The 12,259-nt window shown below is 36.6% G+C and overlaps 1 protein-coding gene and 1 long non-coding RNA gene across 14 annotated transcripts in view; one reads left to right on the top strand and one right to left on the bottom strand.

Moving 5' to 3' along the window:
• LOC134807596 (uncharacterized) overlaps window positions 1-1,790 on the top strand; it is a 31,330-nt gene extending 29,540 nt beyond the window's left edge. For both annotated transcript variants that reach the window (XR_010148450.1, XR_010148449.1), the window contains one exon: window positions 148-1,790. This is a non-coding gene — a long non-coding RNA (uncharacterized LOC134807596). The remainder of the gene's footprint in view (window positions 1-147) is intronic.
• The window catches only part of RIC8B (RIC8 guanine nucleotide exchange factor B), a 112,978-nt gene that overhangs the window by 18,413 nt on the left and 82,306 nt on the right, over window positions 1-12,259 (bottom strand). For all 12 annotated transcript variants that reach the window (XR_010148444.1, XR_673594.5, XR_010148445.1 and 9 more), the window contains one exon: window positions 8,437-8,581. Coding sequence is in view for 9 of the 12 variants with exons in the window: in XM_009426150.5 (XP_009424425.2) it covers window positions 8,437-8,581 (145 nt within the window). In the remaining 3 variants the exon portion in view is untranslated. The remainder of the gene's footprint in view (window positions 1-8,436; window positions 8,582-12,259) is intronic.

Genomic DNA, 12,259 nt, shown 5'->3' with positions numbered 1-12,259 from the left:
GCTTGGGTGACAGAGTGAGACTCCGTCTCAAAAAAAAAAAAAAAAGCTTGGGCCTCACCTTAGACCAACTAATAAATCTGTGTGTGCGTGTGTGTGTCTAGAGTACCTGCTTTAGACACTCATTGTGTGCTATTTCCTCTTTATCAGGTGCTCCTAAAAGAAGAGAAAAAGGCCTCCAGTTAGAGGCCATCAACAAAAATGCTGAATGGGTCATCGTATTTCCTAAAAGTCAAGAACAAAGAAGACCCAGACAAGGCTTCTGAGAACTATGGAGACGTATCCAGATGCCACACTGAAAATACAATTCCACCACCCATCCATTATTTGCTCAGGCATATAACAAGACATCTCTTTTCACTGGTTTCTCTTCTGCCACCTGTTAAATTAGAAAAACAACTAGTCTTATAAATGAATAAAGGTGCTTATTATAGATACATACCACTTCCCAAGCAAAGAAAATCAGGCCTTAGAAGAAAGTATAAGGGAAGGTAGATGTATTAACTATGTAGATCATGCTTATTTGCCTCTTGAGAGATGGCTTCTCTCCTCAAATTCAATGGAGCTGTAATTTGAAAAATCAGGCCTGTAGGCACTTTTAGGATATAATGACATTTGCACACATGATCACATGCTTCAGGGAAAAAAATGAAATCAGGAGGACACACTGGTAAGCTGTGGGCTTATTGTGGGCACCACAGCATACAAAGTCACTATATGAATTCCCAGATTAGGACATAGTTTGATGGTTTTCTTGGTTCTCTTAAGAGCTTGGTGGAAATTAAGTCTGTTTTACCTAAGGTAACCTCAAGTCCCCTGGCTGCTAAAATGATATAATGGTTTGCTCTGAAATTAGCTACTAAAGTAACACAATTCTTTGCTATCTGAGTATAAAAGCAGAAGCCAGAAATTCATTCTTACAGAGTAAGAACTCATTTTTTGCCATAGAGTAAAACATTCCAACCCTCCAAAGTCACTCTAGGGATTTGGGTTTCATTTTTTCCTTTAAAAAGACATTTTTCCCCTGGATATTCGGAAGAGTGTAAACAAAAGCCACAGAAAACACAAGTTAGGGCACTGAAGTATAGCGTAGCACTCTCTTATGGGAAAAATGCCAGTGTGCTGTGGCAGAAGGCAGATGAACACTGTCTCTTCTCCCGCTCCCCACTTCAAACCAGAGTCTCATGTAGTTTCCCTACCCAGAAAGGAAGAGAAAACAAATAATAGCTACCGTGACAACAACGACGTGAGATTTCATAAAATAGATTACTTTTGGTGGAACAAATACCTGACACCTTTCAACCTCAAACAGTACAGTCTGAGACGCCACAGTCCAGGTTTCAATCTTAACGCTATGAAATTCTGGAGTTTTATTTCATTCCAAAACTTGGAGTCTTAAGATGCTTTAAGAACACTAATTGTGGTGGACATTTTATTGGGTAATTATATTTATCATGATCTCCTCCACCTTGTCTCTGCTCCTCTGTCCCATTTTGTAGCACTCCAATCCTGTGACTTCCAATTAGGTGACAAGAAGTGTCTAAATTCTTATCTGTGGTATTTCATCATAAATTTTGTATAAGACTATTATATGAACTGACAACAGCTATGGGCCTGGAGACAAAAGGATTAAGACACACTAAAAAGGTGTGGACAAATGAACACAGGTATAAAACCTGAACTGTATTTCAAGTCTTTTGCTCTTTCTTCAAATTTTTGCTACCTTTGGCCAACATCAACAGTACTAGGTCATTTAACAAAAAAGATCCATTAAAACTTAATTCGGCTATATGAAAATTAACTTCAATCTACAATGTGTGGCTTAAATTCATTCAAAGCATTCTGGTTAAAAAAGGAACTCTAAAGTCAACCTACAGGAGTTGGACAGGTAAGATAAGTGAATAGGATAAGCTGTCAAACCAAAGGAGCTTATTCCTCGTAGGAAGGAAACCACAGCTACTCAATTCCATCAACTGGTTGTCACGTAGAATGCAGGCCCTATGTTACCAGAACTTCCAGTTTTTCAAAAGAAGTTAGAAATCAAGATTTTCATCTATGGGATATGTTAACAGAACTTCCATTTTTTCAAAAGAAGTTAGAAATCAAGATTTTCATCTAAAATATCTGAATTCTAAATGTTGCTAAGTAATTAAATTATTTTAAGAAGCACTGTGTAAAACAAGCAAAACCACAAACCAAATAACCAATAGGACATGGAGCAAGCCAAACAAAACATACTTGTGGGCTAAATCTAGACAATTTGCAACCTCTACGAAAGGGATCAGGGTTTTTAGGAAAGGGCATTTTGTAAGCCAAGACCAGGAAAGAAGGGGACAGGCGGGTGGGAAAGGAGATGTTATATGTGAATGAAACTAAAACAACTTTCCAGGGGGAAAAACCCAGAATACACTGCTCCCCCAAAAAACAATATAAAGAACAAAATGGAAATTTACCATATCTGAATTTTCTTGAATTCTATTCCCTGGCTCCCATTCCTCAACTAGATGTAGAAGCTTGACGAGGAAAGGGAACTCAATTTTCTTGGTATCCTAATGCTGAGGAGGGGCTGACTAACTCAAAAAATTCATTCAACAAAAATTTACTGACTGCCTACTGTGTGCTGGGCACTATTCTGGGGACATCTACATGAACAAAAACAGACCAAAAAACAAAAAAAACAAAAACTCCTCTTCCCTCTTGGAGCTTACTTTTTGGAGGAGAAAACAGACTTAATAAGTAAGTTATATGGAATGTCAGAAGGTGAATAGCACTGTGAGAAAAAAAGAGCAATGTAAGAAGTATGATATGGAGTGGTAAAGGCAGGAGTGCAGCAACTGTTAACAAGGGCACAGAACAGGTGATACCTGAGTAAAGACTTGAAGGTGGTGAGGGAATGACAGAGATATGACAGCTATCTGGAGGACAGGCATTCCAGGCAGAAGGAACAGCAGTCAACAGAAAGGCCTCAGGCAGGAGTGTGTCTGCAATGCCTGACACATAGTAAAGAGGTCAGCGTGGCAATAGTATAGCAAGAAAGGGTGCAAGTATACCACTGCGAGGACGTCTGAACAGTTGACTAGTCTGATTTACATATTAAAAGGATCCCAACTAACAGCTGTTTTGAGAACAAAATGAAGAGGAACAAAGGTAGAAGCAACAAGGCCAGTGAGAAGGCTTTGAGAATGATCCTGGAGAGAGAGATTTTAGCTTGGACCAGAGTGGTAGCAGTGATGACAAATAAAAAGTGTAATTAGATTCAGAATGTATTATGAAGATAGGACCAGAACTACCTGACAGATGTATGTGAATATTTACCAATTTAGAATGAATCAAATGGATTTTTCTGTTTTCAGGAATATCGGGGTATACACAGATACATTTTCTTTCTTTTTTTTCTGTTTTGGTTATATCAAAGAAAAATAATAGATGCTCTGAGAACAGGGAAGCTATCTGAAGGGCAAACTTATTTCTCTCTTTGATTGGCTTTGAAACAGAATATAGTAGAAGTTAAAATAAGCTCTGACTTCACACCCATTAGGATGGCTATTACTAAAAATCCCAAAGACAAGCAACCCCAGAAAATAATAAGTGTTGTGAGGATGTGGAGAAAAGGGAACCCTTGTACACTGCTGGTGGGAATATAAAATGGTGCAGCTGCTATGTAAAATATGGCAGGCTGGCAACATAATTAAACACAAGAACTACCTACCATGTGATACAACACTTCTGGGTATATACGCAAGAGAGCAGAAAGCAGGGACTTGACAGATATTGGTAGACACATGTTCACCAGCATTATTCACAACAACCAAAAGGTGTATATATAATGTATATACACACATGGAATATTATTCAGCTGAAACTTTGACATGTGCCACAACATGAACGAATCTTAAAGACATTATTCTAAGTGACACTAGCCAGTAACAAAAGGAGAAATATTGTATGATTCCATTTATAGAGATTCTTAGATTCCATAGAGACAGAAAGTAAAATGGTGCTTACCAGGAGCTAGAAGGAGGGGAATGTGTACAGAGTTTCATTGGGGACAAGGAAAAAGTTCTGAAGAGAGATAGTGGTGATGGTTGCATAACAGTGTAAATGTACTTAATGCTACAAATTTGTTCACTTAAAGCTGATTAAAATGGTAAATTTGATGTTACATATTTTATCCCCAAAGTAAAAAGGCAGAATGAAGAGCACAATAAAACTTGCTTTGCCTACCTCAAAAAACAACAATAAAATTCCCAAAAACCGCAAGCTCTAGAGTCAGGCTGCCTGACCACTTAACGAACTGTTTGCCCTGGACAAATTACTCGATTCATTGCCTTTAGTTTTCTCATCTATAAAATGAGATTAATTCTACCTCAAAGGATTGTTGTGAAGATTATATAATATTTGTCTAGTTCTTAGAAAAGTGCCTGGCACATATTAAGCACTCAATAAATACCAGCTATTGTTACTAGCGTTAGGGAGCCACTTGTGGAGAAATAGGCAACACAGAAGGCCTCGGATGATCCAGGAGGTAAGTTACTCTATTCAGTCAAATCCTTACTATGGAGATGCATGTGTAATCTTCATTAACTAAAAAAACCATGCAACAAATAGGTGGTTTTGTGGCGTGTGCTTTAAATTCAGATATATTTTGAAGAGATACCAGTTTCTGAAAATGTCTCAAGTAATTTAAGAATTACCATATAAATGATACACTGATTCTCCATAAAAGAAATAGGGTAAATTATGAAAGCACAACCTAATTCAGGTTTTCGCATTACATTTGCAATAGAAAGAACCAGTGTAATATGGTGTCATTCTTTCATTTACTTATCTGATATTTACTATGTATCTACCATGTATTAGCCACATAAATTTATACATACTGAATATATATACATACAGGAATACCAAATTGCATCTAGGCAATAAAACAAAAAAGGCCTCAAAATGCCTTTTTAAATTATAGTGCTTTTTAAATGTTTCCCATGTCAGGCCATTTGATTAAGAGTAATAACCTTGACATAAAGGATATAGAAAACTGACGATTGTGAATCCATAGCAAATAAACACTGGAGCAAAACTCAGTACTGTAGTTAAGCTAATATACTGGCCTCTTTTACCTCTGGTCTTTTAGAACTCTGAATTTAGATACGTTTTATGACTGCTTACAGTAACAGGTTCTAGTTCCTAGAAATGCTATTTTACATAAATACGTCATCACAGCCCAAATTGGGCAAAGAGAAAAATCTTCATGTCCTGGTTTCTGGGTCACTTACTTCAATAAATATTTAATATTAAAAATAAATAAATTTATAAAGCCCAATATAATGAGACAACTATAAAAAGACTTGACTGAAGCAGCATAGCAAAATCTTGACAAATAAAAGAAAAAGTATCTTGCCTTGTGCTGAAGAAACTGTTTATACAGCTGGTGGCATAGCTACAGCTGAGAAAAATATGGTCAAGAAGGAAACACCCCTGAGTTTATTAGTACAATGGTTTTAAGCTTTTCGATCTGATTATGAACTGGTGTGGTGTGTTAAGTGTGCAAGGAGGCTCCCTAGGGTTCTGCTCACTTTTGACCATCTGTTCCTCCTATCCCTCCACAAAGCAGCCTTTTAAAGATACCTCTTTGGGCCTCTAGATGCCTATGCACCCTGTGAAAGCCACTCGTCTAAAAGGAGCCAAATGTCATTAGACACACATCTTTCAGTTGATGTCTAGAATAATGTATAAACCATACCAGCCAGTTATATCACCTTTACAGTCACGGGACCTCCATTCTCAGAGGCATTAAAGAAACAGGTATAAAGGTTAGAATTTAGAAATTTGGTTTCCCTTTGACACAGGACTAAAGTTTATCTGAAAACTTTCAACAAACCTGGCTAGACATACACCAAAAATTTATGTGGCATGTAACTCAATTCTATGAGTATATTTTCTCTAAGTGTGCTAATTGCAGAAAGCCATTTCCAGTCCATTAAATACATTTATTTTGACACAAAAAGCTTTGTTGTGATATTAACTGTCTCCCATAGCCTGAATGTAAGCTCCATACAATTCTTGGTTTCAGATTCCAGTAAAGGATTACAGGTTACCTTGGTGCATTAATCAGAATCCACTTAAAGTTTTGACAATGGGACTAGAGCCAACTGGATGAAGAGTAAGTTCTCTGCTTCTGCCAATAGTAGCAACTGTTGTGAATAAATGCATCACAAGAAAAGCAGACTGAGATCTTGGGAACTCTGACTGGTGAATGGTATTCAGGGGTAGGGGAGTAAGCAATCCTTTCAGATGCTGACTTTATAAGCTTGATTGGTAAAAAATTTTTTACAACTGTTTTTAGGAAACAAGTTCTTTGAGCTCTATGGATCGCTCCACAGAGTACAAAGGGTACTCCTGCTTGCAGAGTACTTTATTTACCACCACTTCCATAGAGATCATTTGCACAAATATTTTAAAGTAACATTAAATATCTCACCACACTTTTTCACTTTAAAAAAGGAAAATTTAAGAGAAAAACAGATGCAAATCTATCCGAAGGGGGAAGATGTGATGCTACTTGAAAAACACACATTTATACTTATAATGAGCAGTGTTTAAGAAATACAACAAAATTTCACAATGATGACTATTCTGACTACACAAACATACCATTCCTATGAATATTATAAGCAAAGTCCAAAGGCTGAATATTATAATTAGGGATGTAAGGCTTAAGTACAGAAACTTTCCATGACAGAGAGCCAAGACAGTAACAATACTAATCATGGCTGTTGATTTCAACAGAAGGTACTTCCTGAAATCTAACATCACTTCCACAATGTAACATAATTCTATTTTCCTATTGTTATAGTAGCATTCTGGCGCTTGCTACATATATGACCATTACCATTATAGAAGTTATCTACTAAACAAAATTAACAATACATATTGAGATACAAAGATATCAACCATGTATGAGTACTCATGAGTTTTCTATCATAGTTGAATGTGTCCACACACCCTGGGATGTAAGAAATGCCTAATGTAATTGCTACTTTAATTTAGAAATATGAAATTTCTCAAGTGGTGTATTTTAATGGCTCAAATCAAGAGATATCAATATTAAACTGATAAGGAAATATAGTTTATAGAATGAAAAAAGCTAGTAAGACTAATTTAGAATGATGACTTCTATAATTCGGGAAAGAAAGAAGCAGGATTCCTCTATCTTAGCTTCAAATACTTGTCAGAGATAGCCAATTGATAATATCTAAATGGTGGCAGTCTTAAGAAAATAGTGCTTAGAGTCATTGCCAGCTTTCCCCCCAAAAGTCTTTATTTCTAGGACACACTCTATAAGATCCTACTAAGGCTGATGGCATTGGGGATGCTAAAAGTAACACTACCTACTCAGACCTGATTTGCCAAGAAACAGGCCATATATGTCCTGTCTAATTGGGAACTGATCATTTCTTTCACCTTCTGACAACCCATTACTTGCATGTCAACAAGGCACAATGTATGTTTTTTAAAAGTATCTAATTTTGCAGATAAAGATAGTCTATCCTCGATCACCTATTGCATGATCCACATCACACTCCAGAAGATGCCCAGCAGAAAACACAGCATGTCAATGTCACCATGTCACAAGGAAAGGGCATGCTTTTCCAATTTTCAGATGGAAATCTTCAAATGGAACCCAGAAAAAACATAGCTCAAATAACTCCTAATAAGCGGAAACTAAGAATTTACATGGGTTGAGGGTTACGAGTGGGATGGAAAGGATGGAGAGGGAATAGGAGAAAGGAGAGGTGGTTTATCTTGGGATAAAAGAGAATAATTATAGTGTCTTTAATTTGTTAAGCACTGACTCAGAGAAGACTTCACAGAGTCTCTGGTTTGCCTACTCATTGCACTAATGTATCTGTTAAAAGATGAGTCTCTATATGTTTGTTTGATTAAAATTCACTGTGAAGCCAGACTTCTTTTCTTTTGATATTAATGTGTCTTGTTGCCTATTTTACTGAATTATAAGGGCTTTTATGCAAGGGGGAGGATCAGAACCTACATTTAGATTTCTGAGAAAGACTGAAGCATCAAATAATCAACTTAAATATGTGGTCTTGGTTATACCTTATAAAATCTTAACCTATGGAAAGGAAAGCAAATAGTAAGCAATAACACTTTCTCAGTACAACCTAAACACACCAGCTCTCTTAGTACTTGGGAGAAGATAATAAGTATGTTGAAAATATCATTTCTTGCATTATTAGCCTTCCTCCATCACTTGAAGTCACTCTCTAAGGCACTAGCTATGAAACTGCCTCTAAAAACACCATTAAATGGAAAGTTTCCAAATCCACAAGAGAAAAGAAACACTTGGAAAATGAAAGACAAAGGAAATAACCAACTCAAAGGCACAGCCATAGTTAGGTGAAAAGAAATTTGATACTATACTTTGGTTTTGCATTTTTGTATTCTTCAGTGTCTGTGTCCTCATCCTCTGAGTACCAATTATCTCCTCTTCCTCCAGCCAAGAGGCCCCTGGCCGCCAACAGTCCTGCAGCATTCCCATAGCCAGTGTATTTCAGCAGACTATCCACTGCAAAAACAGAATAGGGTTTTAGATAGGAATCCTTGGGTCTTCACCATCATCATCAACCACTCACCAACACAAGAAGATTGAAGACACACACTATGGCAGTAAACCTTTAAACTGAGGGAATTTCAAAATGTGGTAGTGGTTATACTGAACTACTTACAAATTTTCCCATAGGTTCTGGGGACTAAGAGCCTTTTTTGAGGTACCAGAAACTAAAGCAGAGCTGTTCTGAACATACTTTATGGCAAAAGTGGGGCCTCTGTGACTGCCAGGCCTTTGGTAAGGGTCACGCTTTAAGTTTCTGATCTCAGATCTTACTATTTAAAAATCCAGTTTTGGAGAAATGATAAGAAACTAGAGAGAGTGAAAGTCAGATTGGGACTTTAGCAATATGGCACATAATGTAAAATCTCTCTCTCATTCTTTGTTGGAATTGGAGGAAAAGGAAGTAAGAAATAAAGAAAACTTAAGGAAGAATATTAGCAAATAGCATAGGTGATAGCTTACTGCTTTTTTAAAATAAAAAGTCGGCAACCATATATAAGCACATGAAGCCCATTAAGAAGGTAGACCCAGGAGTTAGACTGGCTGGATTTCAATACTGGCTCTACCAATTACTAACTGGTTGACCTTGGGTAAGGTATTTTGCAGCTTTATCCTAGTTTTCTAATCTGTAGAAACAGAATAGTAACTATCTACCTCACAAGTTAATATATGCAAAGTATGAAAAGTATCTACCAAGAAGTAAACAATCATTCTTTTTCTTTGAGAAGAGTGGGTAAAATGATCATTTTAGAATTATCTTAGTTTAAAAAAAAAAAGGAAGCCTAATGAAAAGCTTGGTTCAGGCTCTCTGAAAGTATTATCCTGCCAACAGGGTCAGGTGATGTCTCTCTTAAGATGAGCAGACACACACAACTTTTGCAAGGGACACTTGCACTGCAGTAATGTTTTTAGTGATTTCTAAACACCTTTAAGGAAGATACTAAGCAATAACTGGCAGCTTTGTTTAGCAGTATTTCATTTTCTTCAGGTACAATTTCAAGGTAAACAGAATATTTAATCGAAAGATAAGAATTGAGAAAATTTACTTAAGGTCTTTAACAGAATGTTGTTAAAATGTCATCTGAAAGGCAACTGTAGGAAACACAACATAACATACAATCTTATCCACGTATAAAGCCATAGTAAAATCTACATCTGTAATTCAGATCACTTACCTCAAAAAAGACAAAATAGAGCTGGAGAAGATTCAGAAAAAGGTAATTAAAATGACTGGGGAACTGAAAGGGTTGGTGGAAAGGAAAATAGGTAAGAAAAGTGGGTATATATGATCAGAGTATAAAATCATGGAGGATACGGACAGGATAAATATATTCTAGGATAGAGTTTACTGTTACATTTTCAAATACCTGAACTAGAGGGTCCTTCTCATGACACCGAAAATAAGTGGTATGGGGATAAATAAAAGGAAGCCCTGCTTTCAAATAATATAGCAAACTGGTGAAATTTGTGCAAAAGGAAACATGGGCTAATGAGTATATTAAATGATGTTGAAACTAGTCATTTTCAATCTTAAAACCTATTGGTAACTGTGGTCTCTCTGTAATAATTCTCAGTGGGTGCTGGATAGAATCCTATTAGAATTATTGAATGAGGGTGGGGTAAGCCCTCTGAATAAGTCTGATATGCTCTCTCTTGGCATCAGTGCCTCCCCAAGATGTAGTGCTTTAGATAAATGAAGGAATCCTTAAAAAGTACGAGCAGAAGAAATGAGTGTTCAGTGTATATAGGTATTCTTAATATTCATGAAGGTCAAACATTTTCTTAATGACATGGTCAGACACAAAGCCACTGAAGGCAAAGGATCACAGATCTAAACCCACACAAAGTAACTTACAGATAGTAGGTGATGCTATCATTGTAAGCATTACTGATAAAGCTTATTTTTAACAAACAAGGAGGTTTAGTGGATCCAGAAAAGAAATACTCATTACAATTAGGAAACTCTAAATTGAGATATGAATAAATGTTTAAATGAATATACTTAAAGACAAAATAACAATAATTTAAAAAGACATAAAATGGCGAAAAATTAAAAGAGTTTAAAAATGCAAAGGTTATGAAAAGCCAAAATAGGTCAAACAGAAGTAAACAGAATACTAAATAACTGTTATGTAGAAAATCTCTCTGGAAGCCAGTTAACAGTAAAAGCCCCCGGCAATTTTATGAAAATCATGTCAACTCCTCTTTCACTGGAACAAACCTTATGTGCTAACTCTATGACAGGCAATGTGGGTTACAAAGGTGACTTAAGACAAAGTTTGCCTTCAAAGTAGATAAAGGGTATAGCCAAGAGTTTTAAAATCACATGAACTTCTGTTAACAGGATAAAATACCCAAAAATTAGGGGTAGAGAAGGTGAGACAAATGAAATACGAAATCCTCACAGTGAGAAGCATTGAAGCGTGTTTCTAGCTACTTTTAAGTCTGTTTTCAAATACACCATAAAATATCCTATTTGATACTGGGAAAGTAGTAAACAGAAAACTGACTGCACTTGGATGTTAAGGTGAGCTGCTAGTGCAAACAAAAGATTTTCTGGGTGGTTCTAAAATAAAAAGGAAACACACAAATATATTTGTTCCTTGCATAGTAATTATCCATGCAGTTATATGAAAATGCTGCCTAAATGAAACAATTCAGCATTCAGTCAAAAAGTTGCGAGAAATATTTCACCACTATTTTATCAGGATGCTAGAGGGCACTATGAACAGAGGAAACCAACCACAGCAGCACTGTGCAAAGTCAGAACTGCACTGGTAATAACATAGACAGTTACACAAACGTGGGTTCTACCACACTCTAAAATAAAAGCAATACGTTTTTGCTCTTTTACCAAGAACAAAGAATGTCAAGAACCAGATTCTACCCAGAGACCATTCCCCCTTCTCTGTGAAAATCCTTTTCCTTCTAGTCAAATGCTGTAACTTTTAGAAGACTCAACTAGTGGCTTCGTCTTGGTGTCCTTATTTCCAGTCTCACACTCCTCCATTTCTTATTCCACACAACTGCCCAAAATATCTTTGTAAAGCAAAAATAGGATTTTACAACCTTCCTGGATAAAATCTCTAACGTCTTCCCCTAAAAACTAAGCTCAAATTCCAAAACAGGGCCTAAAGGGCTCGTTTTCTGGCCTCTGCTGTCTTTTCCAAACTTGTCTCCTAAAGATTCCTCACACATTAAACTAGTCTCTTTTCTATACATTCAAGGCTACTTCCTATTTCTCTGTCCTCTTCTGTGAAGACTTTCTCTGATCTCCTCCACACCGCCCAAGCATTCCCTCTTCCAGGTTGCCATAGCACCGGCACATTTCTTCTTAGGGCACTTATCATAGTGTACTGAAATTACTCCTTTAAATGGGACCCTGTATTCACCAGCCTGAATTTATAGAGAGCACAAGCATTTGCTCTTTTATTAAACATTTATGGGGCACCTGCTATCTGTTAAGCACTGGGGATCCAAAGATGAGTAGGACATGATCTCCGACCTAAAGGAAACTCAGTGTCTAGAATGTAAGTTCAACAAATAAAGAGTTACAACATAGCAAATGTCAAAAGTATTAACAACAGAGAAGGAAAAATGGCACAAAGGAGAAAATGATGAACTCTGCCTGGA

This window comes from Pan troglodytes, chromosome 10, assembly GCF_028858775.2.
Source record: "Pan troglodytes isolate AG18354 chromosome 10, NHGRI_mPanTro3-v2.0_pri, whole genome shotgun sequence".
NCBI classification, from domain to species: Eukaryota; Metazoa; Chordata; class Mammalia; order Primates; family Hominidae; genus Pan; species Pan troglodytes.
The sequence above is the reverse complement of the archived record's forward strand: the minus strand, read 5'-3'. Positions and strand labels throughout refer to the sequence as shown.